Source organism: Gordionus sp. m RMFG-2023, chromosome 2 (genome assembly GCF_954871325.1).
Source record: "Gordionus sp. m RMFG-2023 chromosome 2, tfGorSpeb1-WG-v2, whole genome shotgun sequence".
Classification (NCBI taxonomy): domain Eukaryota; kingdom Metazoa; phylum Nematomorpha; class Gordioida; order Chordodea; family Parachordodidae; genus Gordionus; species Gordionus sp. m RMFG-2023.
The window spans coordinates 41,859,366-41,886,808 of record NC_088776.1 but is presented as its reverse complement, the minus strand read 5'-3'; the positions used below and the strand labels follow the sequence as shown (position 1 = coordinate 41,886,808).

The following is a 27,443-nucleotide window of genomic DNA, read 5'->3' as shown; positions in this document are numbered from 1 at the left end:
TTATATTTTATTTTTCAATAAAAGTGTAAAGAAAAATATATGATATATGAAAACTGTAAAATCACGAGGCATCCGAAATTTAGTAATAAAAATATTAATGTAACATCAATGAGTTATTTTGGGAAATTTTTAGTCTCCTTGTCAATTATTTCTAATTTAGCATCTTCACTTTTGATTGGGATTTTAGCATCTCTATTTTCGTCTTTTTTAAATTCTTTTTTTTCTTCATCCCTAAAATTTTTTGGAAAACAAATAATATAATATATCTTTAAAACTAAAAAAAAGAAATTCTAGTTTAAGAACTTCTTCATATTTCAAATTATATTAACAATTTTATGTCTTTTCTTTCTCGCATCTTTGATTTTTAACCTTTTTATTTTATTCCTAAAAGGCCAACATTAAAAAAAAGAAAATCCAAATATGACCTGTTGGTTATTTGATTATTGATGAGGTTATTTAAAGCAAGTATGGATCGGATCATGGATGCCAAATAAATAACTAAGAGCTGGTCATTTGTTTTAACAACATTCGATTTAACAAACTCCGGCAAACCTATATCTGGTAGTAGGTTAAGGATGTCTTGTAGAATATTTATTACCTGATGATTTACCATTAATTTGCCTGATAATTAAAAATATATATAGATATATGTTAGTACTATATCATTTGAATAGTGAACTAGTTTTAAATATTTAAAATTGAGACTGATCAAAAACTATTACATTAAGATAATTTTATTAGTATTAGCTATTTAAAAAAAAATTTATTTTGTAATATTTGATCATGTTATCTTTTTTTTTGATCTATTAAATCAAATTTTACAATAATCTAAATATATGCCAGGGAGGAAAATAGCTCTCATGGCAAAGAAACAGTCCACTCCCTTCAATTTACCTGGTTTATATACCATCCATTCTCATAGCTGTTCAGCATGTTTTCCTACCTGTTACCAGTCATAATTTCAAGACCTATGCATTTCAGGATTTTTCCTGACTGGCTCTTAGGCCTTTGTCACAAATTAGTTCAAAATTTTCTCCTAACTTATGATTGTGTTGCTCCGTGCAGTGTTGTAGCGCGCCTTTTTAATAGCGGTAGCTTTAGCGCGCTACTTTCTAAAAAATAGCCATAGCGGTAGCTCGCTACTAATTTTGAAAGTAGCAAAGATTATATTTAATATAAAACATAAAAGTTGTTAAAATATATTGATATCATAATCTTTTTATTTTATTTAATTTTGAATGAAATTTATATTTTAAAATCTGCATTATAAAAATTTTCCAAAATAATAAATTTGAAACGTCGGATATTAGAGATAATTTTGGTACAGATCATATCGACAAAGTAATTTTCCTGGAAAATGATGATAATATGGAATTTCCTTTTCCTTAATTCGCAAAATATTTTAATCTCGATAAAAAAATTAACATGTATAAATTTCATTATAAGATGTGCTGGCAGGTTTTATCAACAAACAAGACTAGTAACCTCAATGAGGTAACATTTAAAAGCAATATATTCAAATTTAATATCAATGTGTAGCCCAATCCTTATTCTTTAAAATAAAATTTGAATCAAAGCTATATCTATAACAGTTTTTGAGCTAGATGATTATGTAAAAGTTAATTTTCTGGCCCAGTCTAAACATGGTATGTTTCAACTGGCCATAAAATATTATTCAAAAATTATATTATAAATTTAAAATTATAATAATTAATATTAACATTTCATTTTATCATCAGATGTATCTATTTAATAATATTTATAAATTATTATCTATGTGTTGAAGATGCACACTAATCTATTTATATATTTATAAATTTTATCAAAACATGCTAAAAAATACTTTTCAATCATTTTACATTTAAACCAATTTTGATAGAAATTAGTTCAATAGATAAAAAGTTAAAGGGTGGTGGCCTGGCCAGTTGGCAAACATGGTCATCCACTTATCCCCTATATAATTTTTATTCCATTACTAGTATAACTTTAGCCAGATCAAAAAAGCCACCTACTGTAGATAATTTTTTTGAAATAAATAATAATATTCAAATTAATATTTTTATTTTCTTACATAAATAATATGTATATTAAATTTAATACTGCATTGTGTGCTAGTGAACGATTATTTAGTAATAGCTTATACTTTCTGATCGTTGCTCTAGACTTGAGGATGACATTATGAAAATGTTATTTTATTGAGATGTAATTAAAAAAATTATATATATTTGAAATTTTTGTCATATTTTTTATTTATGGAAATAGATAAGTAAAAAAATTTTTAAAGTAGAGTTAAAAGTAGCTTTAATAGCATGCCACTTTGTTGAAAACGTTAGTGGCAGCGATAGCACGCTACTTTTTTGTAAGATAGTGGTAGAGATAGCCTGCTACATTTATAAGTAGCTTTTAACAACACTGTTCCTGGGGTTATACCCATTATTAATCCATCATCCATATATACTTGAAAAACCGCAGCAATTGTATGCTAAATATCGGGGTTGATACATTTAACCCAAAAGGTAATCTACAAAATGCAACTAAACCTTTGGATGTTGTATACCCAGAATTTCAGGTTCAAAATTAATAACTTAAATAAACTAACGTTATTATTTTTTAAAAAAATCTTTAATATTTAATATAAAATCTTATAGATACAAATATTTTAATTTTTAGCATTATTATTTAACTTATCTCAATGCCCTCTGATGATGTTCTCTCAGAAAGCAAAATTTTATTAAAATTAAATAGGTCAAAACTAGTGTTGCGTAATCGGCTAATTTTAGCCGACTAAAAACGGCTTAGCCGAGATTTTAGGTGGAAAAATCCTAAGCCTAATTAGGTATAGCCTAAAAATCGGCTAAGCATAATTAGGCTAAGCCTAAAAATCGGCTAAGCCTAAAAATTGGATAAGCCTTAAAATCGGCTAAGCCTAAAAATTGGTTAAGCCTAAAAATGGGCTAAGCCTAAAAATTGGCTAAAATAAATTAGTCAAAATTCTGCATCGATGCTTAGCATTAATTATTATTTATTTATTTTAGTAAAATAATTTATTTTATTTATATTTAATGTAAATATTTTATTATTATCAACAAATAAACATGATATGATTTAATATTTTTTATTTATATTATTATATTTTGAAATGAAAATAAATTTATTTATTTGATGTTTTTTTAATAAAAAAAATAATATGATGCTATATTGTAAAAATGTAATATTCTTTATAATATAATTTATTAGTGATTTTCACAATCTTCTTTGTAAATACATCTTTTATTGAGGAATTATATTGTAAATTTTATTAGATAAATAAACAATCTTTTAGGTGAAATCTTTTATCATTTTTTTTAAATTATCTATTTATTATTAAATGAAGTGGATTTTATGAAACCTTTTTGATGTTATTTTATATGATCTTTTTAAGGATAATATTTTAATGTGACAATTGTCATAATCGTTCTTTTATAAGTTTTTTTGAAGAAAGTATGTTAAAATAAGTATTAATAACATGTGTAAATACAAATTTAGTGAAGATGTATCAATGAAAAGTGACAATTGTCATAATCGTTATTTTTAAAGTTTTTCGAATTTTTTTGACGAAAATATGTTAAAATAAGAATTAATAACATGTGTAAATATAAATTTAGTGAAGATGTACCAATGAAAAGTGACAATTGTCATAATGGTTAATTTTAAAGTTTTTTGAATTTTTTTGACGAAAATTTGTTAAAATAAGTATTAATAACATGTGTAAATATAAATTTAGTGAAGATGTACCATAGAAAAGTGACTTTAAGTTGTTATAATCGAATTTTTTTGACGAAAATTTGTTAAAATAAGTATTAATAACATGTGTAAATATAAATTTAGTGAAGATGTACCATAGAAAAGTGACAATTGTCATAATCGTTATTTTAAAGTTTTTGAATTTTTTGACGAAAATATGTTAAAATAAGTATTAATAACATGTGTAAATATAAATTTGGTGAAGATGTACCAATGAAAAGTGACAATTGTCATATCGCTATTTTTAAAGTTTTTTGAATTTTTTTGACGAAAATATGTTAAAATAAGTATTAATAACATGTGTAAATATAAATTTAGTGAAGATGTACCATAGAAAAGTGACAATTGTCATAATCGTTTTTTTTTAAGTTTTTTGAATTTTTTTGATGAAAATATGTTAAAATAAGTATTAATAACATGTGTAAATATAAATTTAGTGAAGATGTACCAATGAAAACTGACAATTGTCATAATCGCTATTTTTAAAGTTTTTTGAATTTTTTTGACGAAAATATGTTAAAATAAGTATTAATAACATGTGTAAATATAAATTTAGCGAAGATGTACCAATGAAAAGTGACATTTGTCATAATCGTTAATTTTATAGTTTTTTGAATTTTTTTGAAGAAAATATGCTAAAATAAGTATTAATAACATGTGTAAATATAAATTTAGTGAAGATGTACCAATGAAAAGTGACATTTGTCATAATTGTTATTTTTAAAGTTTTTTGATTTTTTTTTGACGAAAATAGTTAACTTGCATCGATATTGATTTTAAAATAGAAAAAAAAGTTTACCCAAATTTTAAACAAGAATCTCTGGTGAAAATTGGTAAATAAATAATAATTTCTAACTTAGGATTAGATATTATGATATAAATTTTGCATATTAATTTCTGACCCGATGAACAAATGTAATAAAATGCCAATTTGCTCCTGTTTTTGGGGAAGAATCTATTATTACCATATGTTTTTCTATGGCATATACTCAGGCAATTTTAATTTTACAATCTATATTTTTCCCCATTTACATCAAAGAAATTTTAAAAATAACGACTATGACAATTGTCACTTTTCTATAGTACATCTTCCCTAAATTTTTATTTAAACATGTTATTATTACTCATTTTAACATATTTTCGTCAACAAAAATCAAAAAACTTAAAAAATAATGATTATGACAATTGTCGCTTATCTAGAGTACATCTTCACTAAATTTTTACTTAAACATGTTATATATACTTATTTTAAAATATTTTCGTCAAAAAAATTCAAAAAACTTTAAGTATAACGATTATGACAATTGTCACTTTTCATTGGTACATCTTCACTAAATTTATATTTACACATGTTATTAATACTTATTTTAACATATTTTCGTCAAAAAAATTCAAAAAATTTTAAAAATAACGATTATGACAATTGTCACTTTTCATTGTCTTCACTAAATTTATATTTACATATGTTATTAATACTTATTTTAACATATTTTCGTCAAAAAATTCAAAAAACTTTAAAAATAACCATTATGACAATGTCAATTTTCTATGGTACATCTTCACTAAATTTTATTTAAACATGTTATCAATACTTATTTTAACATATTTTCTTCAAAAAAATTCAAAAAACTTATTATGACAATTGTCACTTTTCTATGGTACATCTTCACTAAATTTATATTTACACATGTTATTAATACTTATTTTAACCTATTTTCTTCAAAAAAATTCAAAAAATGTATAAAATAACGATTATGACAATTGTCACTTTTCTATGGTACATCTTCACTAAATTTTTATTTAAACATGTTTTTAATACTTATTTTAACATATTGTCGTCAAAAAAATTCAAAAATCTTTAAAAATAACGATTATGACAATTGTCACTTTTCTTTGGTACATCCTCACTAAATTTATATTTACACATGTTATTAATACTTATTTTAACCTATTTTCTTCAAAAAAATTCAAAAAACTTATAAAATAACGATTATGACAAATGTCACTTTTCATTGGTAAATCTTCACTAAATTTATATTTACACATGTTATTAATACTTATTTTAACCTATTTTCTTCAAAAAAATTAAAAAAATGTATAAAATAACGATTATGACAATTGTCACTTTTCTATGGTACATCTTCACTAAATTTTTATTTAAACATGTTTTTAATACTTATTTTAAAATATTTTCTTCAAAAAAATTCAAAAAACTTTAAAAATAACGATTATGACAATTGTCAATTTTCTATGGTACATCTTCACTAAATTTTTATTTAAACATGTTATTAATACTTATTTTAACATATTGTCGTCAAAAAAATTCAAAAAACTTTAAAAATAACGATTATGACAATTGTCACTTTTCTTTGGTACATCCTCACTAAATTTATATTTACACATGTTATTAATACTTATTTTAACCTATTTTCTTCAAAAAAATCAAAAAACTTATAAAATAACGATTATGACAATTGTCACATTAAAATATTATCCTTAAAAAGATCATATAAAATCATCAAAAAAGTTTCATAAAATCCACCTCATTAAATAAAAAATAGATAATTTTAAAAAAAATGATAAAAAAATTATAAATGATTTCACCTAAAAGATTGTTTATTTATCTAATAAAATTTACAATATAATTCCTCAATAAAAGATGTATTTATAAAGAAGATTGTGAAAATCACTAATAAATTATATTAAAAAGAATATTACAATTTTACAATATAGCAGCATATTATTTTTTTTATTAAAATAACATCAAATAAATAAATTTATTTTCATTTCAAAATATAATAATATAAATAAAAAATATTAAATAATATCATGTTTATTTGTTGATAATAATAAAATATTTACATTAAATATAAATAAAATAAATTATTTTACTAAAATAAATAAATAATAATTAATACTAAGCATCGATGCAGAATTTTGACTAATTTAATTTTAGCAGATTTATATAGGCTTAGCCGATTTTTAGGCTTAACCTAATTAGGCTTAGCCGATTTTTAGTTTTAGCCGATTTTTAGGATTACCTAATTAAGCTTAGCCTTATTAGGCTTAGGCGTAGTTTTTAGCCGATTACGCAACACTAGTCAAAACTAAAAAGATATCGATTTGATATGGAATTACCATAAAACGAATTGTTCGTTAATTTGATTCGTATTTTATGAATAACAAAATTAGAATCTAATACTAATAAGGAAATTTATCTGTTGAAATTTTTTCTTTCTATTTAAAATAATTTGTATATATATATACATATATTCATGACTATTTGTAAGTACTAGAAATTATTCATTAATATTTGATATAATTCTTAATTATTTAATAACATATAATATTTAAATTACTCTTAAATTTAACCTTTTTTAATTTTTAAGCAATTTAATTTTTGAAGGGAATATTTGATGAATCAGATTGAATAATGCAAATATTTTTGATTCATATTTTTTGTGTAGCCCAAAACTATATTTTTTCCCAAGCCCAACAAGTGTTGTTAAAAGGCTCAATTTGAGCCGATTTTAAAAATGGCTAACTCAATATTTTACCCAGAAGAAATGCAAGCCTAAAGATTTTGCTCATAGAATTGAACATCTATTGGCAAAATCTCGATGCTTAGGCAATATTTTCTTGGTTATATTGTTGAGTTAGCCATTTTTAAAAATCGGCTCAAATCGAGGCTATATACATTACCAACAAGTCCTTTCAAATTTTTTTCCAGCAAAGAACACCCAAACTAACCAAAAAATCAAAATTAATTAGGTTCAGTCTATTCAGGTATTCATTTTAAAAAAGTTATAAAATGATTTTTATATGAAAACTAACATAAATATAATGGAAAGAAGGAAACTTTAAAGATGCTTTAAAATATAAAGGCCTTTATTAAAAAAAATAACAAATACACATAATGTTGATAGGTAAAACATTTAATCCATAGGATAAAAAATTTAAAAATTGCAAGCCACAGAAAGTCAGCCCCAGCTGGGGTTATATTGATAACATAGTAAAATGATATATATTATATTAAATAATTTACTTGAAAAGAAAAACTAATAATAATTATGTATTGAATTAAAATTATACCTTCCGATACTTGCTTTAAATAATAACTGATTGTCTTTAATTTTTCCTCAAGTCCCTTCATTCCTAAATATTGGTAAGTTATTCTTTGGGATAAAGTGCCTAGGGTTGTTTCTTTAATATCTCTTATAATAATATTTTAAAAACAGTGATAAATAATTAAAACTAAAACCTTAGTAAATGTTCAACACCAACTTCCTCTGCTTCTTCAGCACCAATCTCACTAGGAACATGTTCAAATGTTTTTGTTGTAGGGGTACCATCCTAAAAAATGGCACTCTTAAGTGAAATAATTAATTATTACATCATGTATTTCTTCAACCATTACATATGCTTCAGTTGGTAGGCCTAAATCTTTGGGTTTGGCATCTATAATGACCAAGACCTAGTTATATTACTATATAATATTAAAAAATAATATGGATAACTGTAACATTGGAAAATTTTTTAATCAATTCATTTATTTTAATATCATTAGGATGAAGTTTAGGTCCTGTATGATACCAGCCAACTATTTTTTCTTTTGCTAACAATATATTAATAACTTAAATTTCATTATAAAATTACCATTCACTTTTTTAAACATTCCATACATTGATTCTAAATACTCGTGGTCTAAAAACCATACTGCGTTATCTTTTTCATCTTCGTCAAAGGGCACTTATATTTCATATAATAATTATATTTTAAAAAAATAAAATAATCAACCTGCAAAACTATTGGTTACATCTAAAATATTTTTGCGCAAGGATCCTAATAAGACACCTATAACCCTTTTTTGATTGCTTATTTTAACAATTCTGTTAAAATGGTCAACAACACTTAATAACACTAAAGGATGTATAACAACTCTTTCTAAGTGGCTTTCTAAATTTATAGACATAAGTTCTTAAGAAATGAAATGAATGTATGATAAAGTAAGTTGATACTTGGTCGATAAATAGATTTAATGAGAGAGACCATGTGTAGATTGTAAAATCAATACTTTAATAAAACGACTACTACTAATTATGTATTTTAATATATATCGTTTTATATTTTAAAAATCACATCATATTTATTAATTATTCAAAATGTTATATTCTTTTTTTATATAATATATAATAAATAACATATAACACAATCCAGAGTTGTACATTTGCTCAAAATAAAAAGATCTTCAAAGATCTAGATCCTTGAAGATCGTAAAATTTGAAGATCTTTTATTTTTTAAAAATTTTGTGTAACGATCTTCAAAGATCTTCATGATATTTATTTTTTTACCCCTTTATTAAAAGCCCAGATGTTTTTCAATTTTATTAATATAATATTTCTTTTATGTTTTATACCTCTCCTCCTGCCTTGATGAAAATTGAAAAACATCTGGGCTTTTAATAAAGGGGTAAAAAAATAAATATCATGAAGATCTTTGAAGATCGTTACACAAAATTTTAAAAAAATAAAAGATCTTCAAATTTTACGATCTTCAAAGATCTTGCTCAAATTTTTGAGCTAGATCTCGCTCAAAAATCTTCAAAGAAGATCTTTTGTACAACTCTGAATCTATTACATTTCCATTTCCTTCAAACATTTTAAAGTTAGATTTCCTCATCAAACCTCTTTGTAGGTTTACGGTTTCTTGATGAACAATATAATGCAATATTTGTACCTGCTTCATTTACTGGAACAACCATTTCTGTAGTTCTTCGGAATAATTAAACGACTTCTTAACTGATCTGCATGTTTCCGCAATGTTCTTTAGGGAGTTTTAACATTATAAGAGTATAACCCTGTTCTTTTTTTTGATCACTCCCTTTCTCCAACTTTTGGTGTTCTAGTTGTTTAACCACACAGGTTGTAAAATTTCAAATTTTCTCTCTTTCGAATGTAAATTATGATTATGACTTTGTCTCTCATTAGCTTTCTATTTCATGTCTAACTTTTGGTCTGATCCAGTCCAATCTTATTTTCAATTGTCTTTCAAACATAATCCTGGCAGGAGATCTCCCTGTAGAGCTATGCTCCACCAATAGGTGGTTGTTAAAACCCGTGTCAGAGCTTCTTCTGGTTCACTAATTGACTCTCTCGTCGCATAAATAGAGACCTTTCAAACAGCCATTCTATTAGTTTTTGGACGATAGGATGCCGAACGTATTAAACGTACGTTATTTAAATCACAATACCTATGGGATTCCCATAATAATAATTGTGGTTCATTGTCTGACACAATCTATTTGGGTATTCCAAACCTAGCAGAAAATTTTTTTAACCGTTAGTAGAGGTATATTTAGACTAGGAATCTACACCAATTAGCCAATATCGCGAATCCACTGGTCTAGCAAAATCAATATGGATTGGTTCCCAAGATCCCTTACCAACAGTCCAAGAATACCAGGTTTATTTTTCTGGCATCCAGAGCATATTTTGATAATTTTTTTTATATCAACATCACATCTAGGCCAACAACAATTCAATCTAAAAATAGATTATTACATTTTCCCCAGGATGTCTCCGATAAATTATTCCTAACACTGCATTTCTTAATTTATTAGGAATAATCAATCTCCTATTCCGTTCTATTATATCACGATCGACAGAAAGCTCCTCCAGTCGATTATAGAAACTAACAATTTCTTAAAGTTTCGCCACTTTGCTGAATAGGCATTGCTATTTTTTTCAATATTACAGCTCTTTTCGTAAAATATTTTCTGACAATTGCATATCATCCAAATTAATACTTCGAATATCCAAAGCATGTTTAGAATCTTGATTCTCTTCCATGTCTAATATCGGAAGTCTTGATGTTGCGTCAGCGATTATATTTTTATTACCAGGTCTATATTCTATTGTAAAATCATAAGAAGCCATCTTCCAGGCCCATTGTGTCAAACGATTATTAGAAATTTTAGGTAAATCGTGCTCCGCAAATAATTGCTCTAAGTTTATGATCAGTTCGAAGTTAAAATTTTCTACCTTAAATAAATAAATGAAGTTTTTCTACCAAATAAAACTGCTTGAACTTCTTTATTAATCAGAGCGTAGTGTTTATCAGATTCTAATAAAGTACTTATGCTAACGAAATAGGTTTTGTTTTCCGTCTACTAATTGATGTAACAACAGAGCCCCTAATACTGATGCGTCGCATTTCCAAAATTATAGGCAACTGCGCTTTATAAGGAATTAACTTTTCCTCAGAAGACAATAATTTTTTAATTTCATAGAAGTAAATTTATTCATCTTTAGTCCACCGCCAAGGTACTTTCAGGCTCGTTAATCTATGTAATACAACTGCTTAATAGATTACGAATAAAACGTTTAATTCATGAGTCCTAGAAAAAATCTGTTGTTGTATATTCTTAGGTTATGCTGCATTTCGGATATTCACCTTTTCTGGATTAGGATGTATACTGAATTTATAATCACCCTTAAAAATGAAACCAATTTTTGTAAAAATCTCTTTCGTCAATATCGCCTTAGACCGGTCGTCTGTAATCTGTCTAACACGATTCGCCAATTATTCATGTGCTCCTCATCGTTTCGACCAGAAATAATCAGTAATCTAAGTAGACATCAGTCATTTGGCAATCTTTTAGCAACTCATCCATATATCTCTAGAATATAGTGGGTGCACTTGCCAATCCAAAAGGCAATCGTCGGTAACGGAAATACCCCTTATCAGCAGGGTTGTCATGTCTCCCCCATCAGCGGGAGCCCGCAATTTTTTAGTTTACACGCAGACATCTCTCTCCCGCAAAACTACCGCATTTGAAAATCTCCCGCGATTCTTTTTAATAGTATTTTAACGTTTTTAATATATAAATAATAATTTTGAGAGACATTAATTGATTATTTGATATTTTTAAAATAAATTTTTAAATATTTATTCGAAAAACATGTTTTTAAATTTCTATCTATCCTGTTTTATTTTTATCCAATAATAAATCAACATCATTTCATTCATATAAGTCAGTACAGGGGAGTATATCAACATCGATTGCAATACAAAAATATTTTCAAAAATAATAAATAATACAGATGCAACTACATTTGCGGAAATTGTATACATCTATCATGTAGTTCAAAATTCACAGAGCTATATCATCACAATGTGGGTCGAATATTTTTCTCATGATATTTAACGACTCCAATATAAGTGCAAACCTTACTTATGGCAGAACAAAAATGAGCAAGGCTATCACAAGTGTTTTAGTATCTGAATCCTAGAGGTCAATTCTAGAAGATTTGAAAGATGGACATCCATATGCAATTCTAACAGATGCATCTAATAAGAGAAATATTAAAACATTTCCCTCAATCCTTCGCCATTTCAACAAGAATAAGAACATTTCAATAAAACTGTTAAAAAATTTTCCTCAGATAGTGAAAAATCCTTCAATGTAGCTAGCCACATAATGGTAAATATAGCTGATTCAGGGTTATCAATGATTTCCATGTCAGCTTTCTGCACTGATAATGCCTCTGTAAATTTTGGCAAAAACCAAAGTTACCGAATTGAGGCAGCACAATAATGAATTAATACCAATTGGCTGTTGTAGAGTAACATGAATATGTGCCGGTGAATAATAAATATGTTTTATTAACTTTATTAAATAAAAAATATATTTTATTAACTAACTTTTTCATTTCACACTTCTCTTATATACATTTTTTATAGGTCCAAATTAGAATATAAACGAAATACAAAAAAGTAAAATAATATTAAAAAAGTAAGGTTACGCCGTTTATAAAATAAAATTAGATTATAACAAATAACAAAAAATTAGATTATAAAAATATATAATAAGATTAAGAAATTAGAATAACGCAACATTCTCCCTCTTCTGATAATTTCATCGGAGAAGACACAGAGAGTTTGTTGTCCAAGTGGTTAACCATTTTGGTAATCAAGTTGTATCATAAATCATCATAACGTTGGCTTGTCCAAATCGTTGGTTTGATCAATTCGATTTTGCACGTTGGTTTGTTTAATAACAAGCTTGATATCCATATCGTAAATTGTCTCCATTAATCATAGCTTGTTTGATAGTACTCAATTGTTATTATCATTTTTTCCAAAATTGTTATTATCATAAATAAGTTGCGAATAAGAAATAATAGTTCATCATAAGAATAAATGAAGAATGATAAATCAATAAGATTGTTATATTTTTAGCGTTTTAATTTTTTGCGTTTTAATATAAGCGTTTTAATATTTAATTTAGTTTATACAATTTAATATTTATTTTATATTTTAAGTTACATAGTCTTTTAAATAAGCAGGTTTTTTTTAATTCGCACAGGTCTAAAGATAGGTGTTAAATCGTTATTATCAGTAATTTTTATATTTTTGTCCATACTTCCCTCCTTAAAAGAATCCGTGATTATACCTTTGCACCATTTATCATCACCTTGTATTTTATACCAAACAAAATCTCCTACGTTAAAAGTTCTATTTCGTGGTAAAGTAACGTTTATTTTATTCTTCTTTTCCTCCATCGGTTTTAATAAGTCCCATTTAATTCTAATATCTTGATTAAACATTCTCTGTGATGGTGTAACTCCTGTAGTATCATTACGCGTATTTCTGTAATTAAGTAAAAATTTGCTAAGTGCGATATCTGGGTCTATTTTAATATTCCTTTTCATGTGTGTTTTGAACGTGCTAACCATGCGTTCAACCTGGCCATTGGATTGCTGGTGATAAGCAGATGTAAGCACATGTTTAATACCAAAATTGTTGCAAAATTTTTCAAAATCGTTACTCGTAAAGTTAGTACCGTTATCAGTAACTATAGTTTCAGGTATTCCGTATAGCGAAATAGTTTTAAAGATTTCTTTTAAAGTAACATTAGTCGTAATATTTTTAACAGGAATAATAATTGGAAATTTGCTGTAGGCATCGACTATTATCAACCAATTTTTTGTGAAAAACGGACCCGCATAATCTATATGTATCCTTTCAAACGGTTTAGTTGCCGAAACCCATGGTTTTTGTATCTTTATAGGATTATCGTGATATATATTACAATCATCACAACTTTTCACTTCCATAACAATATCATTATTTATGCCAGGCCACCACATGTAATCTTTGGCTAAGGATTTGATTTTTCCTGCTCCCAAGTGACCTTCATGTAATGACTGTAGTATAGTTTTTCTCATAGAAGACGGAATTATAATTTTATTGCTTTTGTAAAGACAATCTTTAATTATACTTAATTCCAATTCAATGTTTTTATAAATATTATTCATTATAGGTCTGTTGTTATTAATATCATTTATGACTTGTTTTAATTCCGTATCTTTCAAAGTTTCATCACGGATTTGATCAAAGTTAATAGGTAAGTCCTCATATTCATTTATAATGGTTACATTTTCAATAGTTTCATCACGACATTCTTGTGGTAATCTTGAAAGGCAATCAGGAACAACATTATATTTACCGGCTTTATACTTTATATAAAAATCATATCCTCCTAATGTAATATTCCACTTCTGGAGTCTTAACGACATGGTGCTATTATCCTTAAGACCCTTGGTGAAGATGTGAACTAGAGGCTTATGGTCAGTAATAATTGTAAATTTTGTGCCTATTAAATATTCCTGAAATCTCTTTATGGCGAACATTATAGCGAGAGCCTCACGCTCAATATTGGTATAATTCATTTCAGATTTTAATAAAGTTCTCGACGCGAAAGCTATAGGTTTTTCTTTACCATCTTTTTCAATATGAAATAGAACAGCTCCTAAACCACATTTTGATGCGTCAGTGGCTATCCCTATAGGTAATTCATGGTTAAAATATGTCAAAGCAGGTGGAAGACTAATTAACTTCTTTAGATCATTAAAACTTTTAGAGTGTTCTAGATTCCAAGCCCATTTTTCTTTATTGACAATCTTATAAAGAGGATCGGCAATTTCCGCAAAATTGTTCAAAAATTTTCTATAGTAGCCAGCCATTCCCAGAAATGTTGATAATTCAGCAGCTGATTTTGGTTCTGGCATATTAATTATTGCTTCAATTTTGTCGTGATTAGCATGAATCCCCTTAGCGTCAATATCATGACCCAGGAACCTCACTTTGTTTTTAAAGAACACACTTTTATTAAAGTTAGGTATTAGCCCAAACGATGATATTCTATCAAATACTTTTTTTATGTTGTTTAGGTGGGCTTCATCGTTTTTTCCAGTTATAAGTAAATCATCAATATAAAATATAACGTCATCCATGTCCCCGAAGATTTGATCCATAATCTGTTGAAAAATTGCAGATGAGGTCTTAAGCCCAAAAGGAAGTCTAGTAAATTGGTAATATCCCTTATGCGTAGATATGGTTAAAATATTTCTGCAACTTTTATCAATTGGAATCTGTAAGAAAGCATTTTTAAAGTCAATCTTCGTAAATTTCTTTCCTTCCGAAAGTTTAGCAATTAGATCATTAATTCGTGGTAGAGGGTATCTAAAGTCTTCTAGAGCTGGGTTTACAGAATCCTTAAAATCAGCGCAAAGCCTAATGCTCCCATCTTCTTTATAGACAGCGGTAACAGGACTTGCCTATCGGACATCATTCACCGGCTCAATTATTTTATCATGTATCCATTTTTTAAGTTCATTACTAACAAGATTAATTTTTGAATAAGGAATACGTCTAGGCGGTATAATTTTAGGTTGGGCATCACTTCTTAAATGTAACTTGACACTTGCTTTGTTGATTGGCCCATTAGTTAATTTCGATTCACACTCTTTAATCAATTTTTTAATTTCATCTTCGTAATTAGTGTCAATATTTGCTATAAATTTATTTAAAATATTTTTGAAAGCATTGATCCACATACGTCCCAACAAAGCATTTTTACTTGATTCAACCACTACCGCTTGTAAATATTTGGACATACCATCATAAGTCACTTTAACTTGAGTAGTTCCTATGATTTTGATTAAATTCCCGTCATAAGCAGTGAGTTGTAGCTCAGATTTCTTAAGATCTCTAATACCAAGTTTTTTAGCCAGACCATGAGGTATGATAGTGTATTTGGATCCAGTGTCCACTTGCATACAAGTAACAACATCGTTCACTTTTACAGTAGTCATAAATGCGTTATCTTTGTCATTAATCACGTCACCAGATAAATTGTTGACATTAAAATCATTATCATCTTTGTTCTTTGTAGAATCAACTTTCTCTTCAATAATTTCTTCAATATTCATGTTGTAATCATTATTGTATTGTATTTGCTTTTTATTATTTTCGTCGCCACTTCTATAATTATTTGAGTTGTTATTATATTGTATTTGCTTTCTCTGAATATTATCATTACCTCTATAATTATTTGAGTTGTTGTTATATTGTATTTGCTTTCTCTGATACTTATCATTACCTCTATAATTATCTGAGTTGTTGTAATAAGATTGGTAATTGTTACGATTTCCGTCACCGTATTGGATTTGTTTTCTTTGATTATAATCATACCATGTATTATTTCTACCAAAATTCGATTGATTATTATTATTATAGCGATAATTGTTATAGTTATAATTGTTATAATTATCGTGGTATCGCGAATTATTATTACCATAATTGTATCTAAAATTATTATTGTAATTCCCATTTCTATATCTATTATCATAATTATTTCTAAAATTATTTCTAAAATTATTATCATTTCTACTGCAAAAATTTTTATCTTTATCGGACTTTTTGTCATTATTTATATAACTTATATCATTATCCTCAGACTTAATATTACTAGAGTCCAGTTTCACCCCTAATTCCACCATCTGATTCAATGTAAGGTCAAAATTTTTGGAGAATTTGTATTTAATTTTATCGTTTAAAGTAGATGTCCGTAACTTCTCTTTTAATCTACTATCGTCCAAAAAATTACATTTCTTATGAAGTTTCGATACTCTAATGTACCACAGCATAAAACTCTCTGATGAGTTTTGTTGAAGAAGATTAAATTTATTAATTAAAGTATTTAAATTTAGCGCTGGTAAAAGATAGGTTAACTTTTTAATCACAATTTTAAGATCTAAAATATCGGTATCAGAACAAATTGCCTTAATGTCGTCAAAAACTTCGTCTGATAAATTATTAAGCAAAGTATTAATTTTAATAGAGTCCGATAATGTACTGGTCGAAAAGTAATTTAATATTCTGTCTAAATAAATTTCAGTAAGAGGACCCACTAACTTAGGGATCTTATGTGTAAATTCTTGTTTAATTTCCATATTTAATTAATAAGACACATAAATAAGCAATTATAACATTTATTATTTTATCAATTCAAATTTTTGGTATAGCTATTCATGTTTTGGTAAATATACAGATTAATTCAATGAAATCATTGTCACCATAAATGTAATGTTTCCCATTTAACAATTCGAAACAATTAATCATATCTCTTAAGTTCATAAATTCAAACAACACGTCCTCCGTACCGTCTATCCTATAAAAGTTGACATCGGAATTATAGGTTAACTCAAACAAAATATCGTAGATGGAGATTTGATGGGGTACATTTAGTAGTTTGAAGGCGAACATAATTGATGAAAATAATTTTGAAATGACTTACCCTTTTTTTATCCATCTTATATAGAATTGTTTGTACCATTTTATAATTTTTTTTATTAACCATATTTACAAAGGGAAAAAAATTTTATTTTTAAAAAAATTTTCCATAAGGCGAGTTTCTTTTGCCAAAACTGGAGGCACCATGTAGAATAACATGAATATGTGCCGGTGAATAATAAATATGTTTTATTAACTTTATTAAATAAAAAATATATTTTATTAACTAACTTTTTCATTTCACACTTCTCTTATATACATTTTTTATAGGTCCAAATTAGAATATAAACGAAATACAAAAAAGTAAAATAATATTAAAAAAGTAAGGTTACGCCGTTTATAAAATAAAATTAGATTATAACAAATAACAAAAAATTAGATTATAAAAATATATAATAAGATTAAGAAATTAGAATAACGCAACAGCAGTATATGCCATATACTACATAATTCTTGCAAGAAGGCAATGAATGTACTAGTATGTCGAAATAATTGTGATGAAATATTTTAACGAATTTAGTTCATCAACTAAAAGAGTTAATATATTAAAAGAGTTGGTGAAGTGGTCTGACTTGAAATGGTGTGATTTGTTGCGATATATACCTATCATGTGGTTGTCATTAATACCTGCCATCAATAGAATTTTAAAATTTTACAAACCCTTAAAAAAATACTTCTTAAATAGAGATTTTAAAAGCTGTCCTAAAATTGTGAAAAATTTTTTCGAGTATGAAATGGCAGAAGCATATTTGGGATTCGTTTCACATGTAGGAAATCTACTTCATTCAGTTAATATTTAGTTGCAATCAGAATATTCTTTATTAAAAAAGATTCACAAAATCATGCTACAGCTCTGATCATCTCTACATTTAAAAATTAATAATAAATTTTATGGCGCTATTGCTAAAAATATTATATTAAAATGTTCAAATAATACTCTAATTAATAAATTTTTAAATGAAGTAGATATTTTTATTAAGCCAATTTTAGAATATTTACAATCAAAATTTGATATTAATAACTCTATTTACAAATGTATAATTATTATGACCTTGGAACAGAAACCATCAATTGATGGTTTTTTATAATTTAATAAATATATTAAAAATACCGAAAGACATTGATGTCTTGTTTGAGGAGATTGTAATTCTCTCTATTTTTTATGATTCGCCAAAATACTTAAAGTTAGAAGGTCTAAAAGCAGAGGAGAAATGGGTAGAATTTTTTCGTAATAACGATAAATCCCCATGCTTGGAAAAAATATGCGAGTATGTCTTCTCCTTACCTCATTCTAATGCCTCATCCGAGCGCATTTTTTAGCCTGATAAGGACTGCCTGGAAAAAGGAGAGAAATTGGATTACTATAACAACATTAGAGGCTGAGCTAATGGTTAAACAAATATATAATATGTCATGCTAGGAATTTTATAAATATCTCAATAACGACGGTAAACACTTAGTTCTATTATTTAAATCTCAAATAAAATTTAATTAAGTTTTAGCAATGGCGCCATAAAATTTATTGTCAATTTTTAACTGTAAAGAAGAACACATCTTCTATAATTTTGTGAATCTTTGTTAAGATTCTTCTGATTGTAACTACACATTAACAGCATGTAGTAGATTTTCTACATGTGAAATCATTCGTAAATATACCTCTGCCATTCATTATTGAAAAAAATTTTCAAAATGTTGGGACAGCTTTTATAATCTTTATTTAAAAAATATTTTTTTAATGGTATATAAAATTTTATCGATGGCGGGTATTAGGAACATATCTCAACCAATATTGTGCTGACTCAATTCTGTAAATACACTCTGTTTTTACGAAATTCACTGAGGCATTATCAGATCAGAAAGCTGACATGCAATTTATTGATAATCTCGAATCTGCTATATTTACCATTATATGGTTAGCTATGTCTTTAAATTTTTCACTATTTGAGGGGAAAAAATTTAATAGTTTTATTGAAACGGCCTTTATTTTGTTGAAATAGCGGAGGATCAAGGACTAGATGCATCTGTTAGAATTGTATATGTATGCCCATCTTTCAAATCGTCAAGAATTGACCTTTTGGATTTAGGCCCTAAAACATTGATGATAGTCTTGCTAATTTTTGTTCTACAAGTATAGTTTTCATTTATATTAGAGTTGTTAAATATTATGGGAAAAAGATTCTACCAACATTGTGATGATAAGTATCTCTGTGAATGATGTACTACAAGATAAGTGATTATAATTGCCGCATCTGTAGTTGCATCTGTATTATTTCTTATTTTTGGAGTACCTTATTATGTATTTAACGTGATACGTGATAACCTATCCCTATAATGTTATACACACACGGTAGATTTCCAATTGCGGTTGTTTTGCGGGACATTCTAAAATATATTTTCAATTGTAAAATTAAAATCATTTTTTTTATAAAATTTTATCTTGTTTACATTCTTTTATATTTAAAAAAGATCGTTGGTTTTTTTTATAAATTAATATATTTTTAATAAAAAAATTTTTTTTAGCAATTTTTATATTTCTACCGCAAATTTCATATTTCTCCCGCATAATACCAAATTTCTCCCGCAATTTGAAAATTTTGACCTGGCAACCCTGGTCATGGCTATGACTGCAAATTATCAACATCTATTATTTGTGTGACAATGTAATTTAAGATTATTACTCCTGCTGCTGAGAGCATATGATTGCATGATTTAAATGAGCAATAACTGTCTAGTCGTTTATATATCATTAAAAATGGAAAATAATCTTTTAGAAATTTAATATCTCACAATAATTTTTTTGATTACTTAAAATTCCATCATGTCATCTAAGAGGAAGTTATAACCACCATATAGTTTTATGATTTGGATTGGTTATTTATATTCTCTTCTTCAAGAATTGTTGATTTGGTTAGGCCTAAAAAATTTTCCTTATTAGTCCATTCTATAAAACATTGTCTAAAATGGTAACAGAGAATTATATTAGTTTCATGACCTTTTGTCAATGTAAGTTTCTAAGAATTATATTATATTATGGTTTTTTAAAACCATTATCAATTGAGGTATATGTATGAATTAATTAATCTTTTTTATAACTTGTAATTCTTTAGATGCAAAATTTTTTATATCAGCCATAGAAAATATTTTATAATGTAATAAATAGATTTTGTAAAAAAATATTATTTTTAAAAATGTCTTGTATAGTTTTAATTATTTACATACTAGTTTATTTTGTATGCATAATATAATAAATGACAAAATATGAAATTCAGAATAATTGTTCAGAGTTTAGCAAATTTAAAAAATAAAATATATAAATAAAAAACCCGGCAAAAGGCCGGGCAAGGGCCAAAGTCCCTCAAATTAGGGAGTATGGGGGCTTTGCCCCCCCCATAAAAATATTTAGTTGAGCCCCCTGAGATTGTAGGCTAGCGACGCCCCTGCGCTGCTTGGTGTTAATAATTGGTATTATAAACTTGTAAAAATTTTGATTTTTTTAATTCAGCACTTGTACAATATTTTTAGTAGTTTTATTTATCTATCCTGTAAATCTAAATGCCATATACTTAAGAGACTTCTAGACCAGTGATAGGTTGGTCGTTTGTAAACATCTTATATCAAATCATTTATGAGAATTTTGATGCTAGAGATGTTGTATTATTTTACTTTTCCAATAGAATTCTGCACGGAAATTTCCACTAATGATTCAGTTGAAACCACTGATCGTTTGTGTCACTTAAATTAGTCTTTTCAGTTAGCAGATACTAATTTAGTTATGCTAAAAATTGTCTTGACTTTATAACTAATATATTAAAATAATTTATAGATGTGAAAATCATTCGACTTCATAAAAATTAATGCTGGAAATTTTAAATAAAATTTAATCTGACGCCCTATCAAGGATTCGTAAAACTTCAAAAATCTAAATAATTTTTTGGTTGATATCTGTGGTAATGTAGAAATATATTGTAATATATTATTTATACAATTATGAATTATTATATTCGTCAATTAGATATGGTTATGATTATATATATTCATGATTTTATATAATATTGGGTATTGTTAACTATCTAACACCCTCCGGATTACTATATATTGTTACATCCTGCATTTTATTTTTATGTGTTATGTGGATGAATAATATTCTATTTATATTAATGCCAAATTTAAATTTGATTGTGTAAAGCACTCTAATTAGAGTTCTCTTAGTGGAAATTATTATAAAATAATTGATTATTTTGTTGACTTTTTTTAGAAAGATTTACTACAAATTATTATTTAGCTTGTTTTAATACACATTCCCCTTTGACCAAAATTATCTTATTTGAGATAAAATGGCTCCAATATCATCCTTAAATGGTGGCGTCACTAGGGATGGGGCGCAGGGGCTTGAGTCCCTTGAAAAATGTGAATGGCCCCCTTATGCAAAAAATTTTTTAAAATAAATTTTTTTGATTGCCCCCCTGATCGATTTCTTTTATAATTCTATTACGTAAGATTTAATTTTATTATTTGAAAATTAATAACACTAAATTTTTATTAAATGAATACTATTTTAATTATTAGATTAGATTAATACATATAAATTATATTTTTACTATCTCAGCTTGCAATCAGATTCTGTGTTAAAAATAGAATATCAATATTAGTCACTAAATATTAATTTAGCATTAACAGTTGAAGCTTAATTGACTTTTATTATTTAAATTATTATAAAACCCTAATTAAATAAATATAATCATTTATTAATTGAAAATTATCAAATTTAATATTGTAATTAGCTGAGTTCAAAATCACTATTCAACTATATTATTCATTTTTAAATTTAATTACCATGCCTCTTCCTAAAAATATTTTCAAGTTCCAAATAAGCATAAGGCCACTGCCAGATAGAACCTTTTTTTCAAAGCGGTTTTTGGGTAATATTACAAGCAATTTTTTTTATTTATTTCCAAACAAAAGATAATAATTTCTAGAATTCATTTTTTATAATAAAATATTTTTTAAAAAAAATTTTCAACGACCTCATTTCAGACGTCATTTAATCATTAATAAAAATCAAACCAGTTTGTTTTAGATTTATGATTAAATGGCGTCTGAAAGTCGATTAAAAATATTATATTATATAAAATATTAATTCCAGAAATTATTATCATTTGTTCGGAAATAAATAAAAAAATTGCTAGTAACATTACCTAAAAACCGCTTTGAAAAAACGTTCTGTCTGGAAGTGGCCTAAGAGATTTCTTTATAAAAAGTAAGTAGACCTATAGTTTATAATCTTTTATTATATATGATTGGTTATAAAATATTAGGTAAAATGCCATTTTTAGACGTATTTGACAGTTACATAATATATTACAGTTAATATTTTAATAAATTTTACTAATAAATGCTTTTTATAATAAATATAAGTAATAATTTGTAATCAATTCTTTAACGCCATCTATTATCTATTTATTTAAAAATATTATTAGAAATAAAACATCTTATTATTCATCCCACAATAGATGTAATAAATAAAATATCTTTTCTTCTCTTTTTTTACGTGTTTTTGGAAAAGCTATTTTTTCTTATTTGGAAAATGGTTTTGAGTTAAATTTTTAATACGAGTATATTTTTGATATTATTACAAACTACTATTATTTTAAGATATAATATACCAACTAGAGATGGTGCGACAATAATATATAAAATCTTAATTGCTTTCATCATATCACACTGGTTCTTATTTTATAGTTACAAAATGTTTTATTTCTAATATGGCATCCTTGCCGTGTAAATAACTTAAGGCTTCGATATATTTGCATAATTTCTTCTAAAGATTTTTGGTGTTTTTGTTTTATCAATTTTTCAAACATAATAAATTTTGATATTAGTTAACATCGTGAGTGTCATGGCTATGACTGCAAATTAACCAGCATCTATTATTTGTGTGGCTATACAAGTTAAGATTATTACTACAGCACCTGAGAGCATATGATTGCATATTTTAGATAAATAATGGTCAACTGTGTAGTCGTTTATATTTCACTAAAAATGGAAAATTATCTTTTAGAAATTTAATAATTTGGATTGGCCGTTTATATTATTTTCTTCAAGAATTGTTGATTTGGTTAGGCCTATAAATTTTTCCTTATTACTCCATTCTATAAAACATTGTTTAAAATGGTAATAGAGTTATATTAGTTTTAACCATTATTAATTGAGCCATATGTATGAATTAATTAACCTTTTTATCACTTGTAATTCTTTAGACGCAAAATTTTTTTATATCAGCAATCGAAAATATTTTATACTGTAATAAATAGATTTTGTATTAAAAAAGATTATTTTTAGAGATGTCTTGTATTGTTTTAATTATTTATATGCTAGTTTATGTATGCATAATATAATAAATGACAAAATATGAAATTCAGAATAATTATTCACAGTTCAGAGCGCTCCCAAATATTATTGCCTTGCAAAATGTCTTAAGGATATGGACTTGATCAATCTTTCGTTTACAGATTTTTGGCACTCAGTAAAAACAAAAAACATCTAAAGGAACTACAATACATGCCTAGACATGGGCTGAACTAGAGCAGGAATCGTTAGGAGGAATGAGACTACTCTCGCACCTGATTTTCCTTTATCCATTTCTCCCGGAGTTGAATGACAATTTATGCTTTCGGCACAGGTTATCTTAGAAACTATGGATAGAATGAAGTATGAAGAGATTGATGGTATTTTTTTCTCTTTTCTATTTTTCCTTTTTGATAAATCTTTTCTTTTTCTTTATTCTTCTTCTACTGGACGAACGACAATGATAATCATGGAAGATCGAATAATAATAATGATTCGCGTTCACTATAAAAATAATGATAATGTTATAAATATAATGAGGATCCCGAGCATCGCTTGTTTAGTACAGACAAGGATTTATGGGGACACAAGATATTGACTCCAATTAATGACATAGAGTAATGAAGGAAAAAATAAACAAAACAAATAGGAAATATGGAAACAGGAAAAAACAAACAAAGGATAATAGGATTCTTAGGATAATGGGTTTCATGGACTAATTTTACAATTATAGAAAACTTAGATGCCTCTGGAACAGGACACGCTCTATAGACATAGTGTTATCTTCCAAGGATATATTTACCTGACATAGGATTTTTTATTTCTCTCTTCTTCACTATGCTAGCTGACTACATAGTGGCACCGTCCACTATAATAAAACGGGTATACATCATGTATAGGATCTATATATTAGTGAATATACATGGTGCACGCTACAACTCCTGGTGGGTGATGAATAAATGAATGTTCACAGTTAGCAAATTTTAAAAAAATATAATATATTAATATAAAACTCGGCCGAAGGTCGGGCAAAAGCGGGTCGAAGGTCCGCAAATTAGGAGGTGTTAGGTTACCCCCCCCCCCCATAAAATTTTTTTAGTTGGAGCTTCCCCCTGATATTGTAAAGGATAGTGACACCTCTGTTTTTAAACCTTAATATTGAAGCATGAAATGAGAATCGTTAAGAGATTATTAGCGGCATTTAAAATTATGTATAAAAAGAATTATTATATTGAATTTAAATAATTATATAAATGCAGCAGCTACTAATCATTGAGATATCAACATTAGAGGTCTGCATTGGGCGGGTTTTGGACCATAAGCCCGCCCACCCAATGTTTTATAAAAAATTAACCCGTCCGAAAAAATATACCCTCCTGCCCGTCCATTAATCTAAAATTATTTACCCGCCCACCCATTATTTATAAAAAATTTTTAACCCAAGCCCGCTATTATAAAATTTAATGGCCATTCTTTCAATTTTTTAAGCATCTAAGAAAAAAAAATTACCTTACATCTCTACAAAAAGTTTTTTGGTTACTATATTAAGCATAAAAAAATATTCAATTTAAATTATGGATAATTTATTTCATCAAATAAAATATTTACGAAAATAATATAAATATAAAATTGATATTATATGTAATTAATAATGAATCGACATTTTCTGGATTCAAACACGTTCTTCTTTGTTCTAAAAACCTTCCAGCAATGCTAAATTCTCGTTCAGAAGAAGCACTAGTTGCAGGAATTGCCAATATTTTTCTTGTTAATCTTCATAACTTTGGCAATCTCTTTCTTGTCGTTTCCACCAATATAGTTTTAAATATACAAAAAAGTTTATTTATTAAAAGTTTTTATGATACCAAAAAAGGACATTTTAATTTTTAATATCCAAAAAAGTTCATAGGAACAATTTTTTATTATTTACTTAAATGATTTTAAATTTTTTTAACCCGCCCGCCCGTTCTTAAAAATTTATTTGCCAGCCCACTTAGATAAGCGAGTGGGCCGAAACCCCGCCCAATGCAGATCTAAATCAACATCTTCATTCTGTATTAAGAGGGTTTATTGAGCATCAGATAATTGATGAAAAATAAATTTTTATTTAGTTCTATTGGTTTAGGAAAAAAAACCCATATTTTTTTTTAATATATTGTTAAAATATAAAAATTTGCATTTATAATTTTTCAATAAAAAATTTACGAGATGTTTGACTATTTGATCTATTTCAAAATATACACCCCATCCCCCCCCCCCCCTCACATTAAATGTTACCGTTTACAAGCCTGCTCCAATATATATAAACTTTATTCTTTATTATGTCAAGATAAATATAATATATTTTTATAATTATAATATAATATTAAAAATATTTTAGTAATTTGAAATATGGGTTTTTCTTTATTTTATTTTTAAAACGAAATAAAATATAATCATCATTTCAAATATATAAATCCTGTTTATAAATTTTTATGTAATAACATTTATTTTAATAACAATTTAACCTATCTCGGTTGATATTCAATTATAAAACAATATCGCATTTTTAATACAAAAATATCTTTATATTGTTAATGTTAAATAAATTTTCTGTAATAATCAAAACTCTATATCATGAGGCCATACAAAATTTTTGGCGGCGAAATAATCGCCTATACTTTTGGCGGAAGCGTGGTCAAAAAATTACTGTTGGGTCTAGTTTGATCAAGAAAATCACAAGTTCGAGTTCACTCCAATCGACATGAATACAAATTACTAGTAAATTACAGAAGCTATCAATCTAATAGAATGAGATATGTAAGTTTTTGTAAAAATAAGAGTTAAAAAATTATTATATCTAAAAGTTTTACTGGTTTTTGAAAAATGCAGTAATCAAGTTAGGACAGTTATAACTTAATATATTAAAAGCAAATAAATAAAGTTTGCGCAACCTTATATTTTCTACTCTTGTTTTCTAGAAATCAATCATATAAAGTTAAAAAATTCGGGTTCGGTCGTAATAACCTTAAATATATTTGGAAAAAGAAAATATTTCAGGCCTGAAGTAAGTTGACCGTCTAACAATAGAAATTATGGGAACCATAGCCTCTAATAATTCCCCTCCCTTTAGCTAGAACTTGTAAAATAAACCATTTAGTGGGTTTGGCTATTCAAGGACACTAATAAATATATATTATTATATAATAATCCTTTTACAACTTAAATTATATTAAATATAAATAAATTCTGCAGCTAGCTAGGTCTGCGGGACAAAAGTAACATCAATAAAATATAGACCACCCTGGCCTGAAAAATGTTATTATACTGATTTCCTATTCTTATTTCTTTGCCTGATTGAGAAAATAATTTTTTTTTAAAAAAATAGGTCAGGGTGTAAATATATAGAATAAATTAGATAAAAATTCTCAAATTAACAAAGTCATAGCTGAATATTTAAACTTGTTGCATAAAGTTAAAAATAGAGAATAAACTAAATATTCTGACTTTGATATTTCTTTCATATTTATGCTTATTTTTAAAATATCAGGTCTAAATTTTTTAGCTGATCCACGGGTGAAATTGTACCAAGAATTTCGATTCTGCAGTTTATAATTTAAACCATTTTATACCAAAATATGAATTAGATGGATTCATTAATTACATTATCATATAAATATTTACAATTTTATTTACA

At 26.5% G+C, this 27,443-nt stretch overlaps 1 protein-coding gene across 1 annotated transcript; it reads right to left on the bottom strand.

Moving 5' to 3' along the window:
* Positions 1–53: 53 nt before the first annotated feature.
* On the bottom strand, positions 54–8,758 carry LOC135923367 (26S proteasome non-ATPase regulatory subunit 7-like). Its single transcript, XM_065458065.1, has 8 exons — positions 8,581–8,758; positions 8,440–8,532; positions 8,301–8,398; positions 8,177–8,257; positions 8,045–8,136; positions 7,876–7,997; positions 426–621; positions 54–231 (listed from the first exon to the last, which is right to left on the bottom strand). Exons 1-8 carry the CDS (start codon positions 8,753–8,755, stop codon positions 114–116), a joined length of 975 nt encoding a protein of 324 aa, XP_065314137.1. The 5' UTR covers positions 8,756–8,758; the 3' UTR covers positions 54–113.
* Positions 8,759–27,443: the final 18,685 nt, after the last annotated feature.

Excerpts from the sequence above, each read along its gene's own strand:
- LOC135923367 (XM_065458065.1), bottom strand. The coding sequence starts at position 8,755 with ATGTCTATAAATTTAGAAAGCCACTTAGAAAGAGTTGTTATACATCCT. Across the intron at positions 622-7,875 it reads TTTAAAGCAAGTATCGGAAG|GCAAATTAATGGTAAATCAT; the intron begins GTATAATTTTAA and ends TTTAATTATCAG. Across the intron at positions 232-425 it reads AATAATCAAATAACCAACAG|GGATGAAGAAAAAAAAGAAT; the intron begins GTCATATTTGGA and ends AAAAAATTTTAG.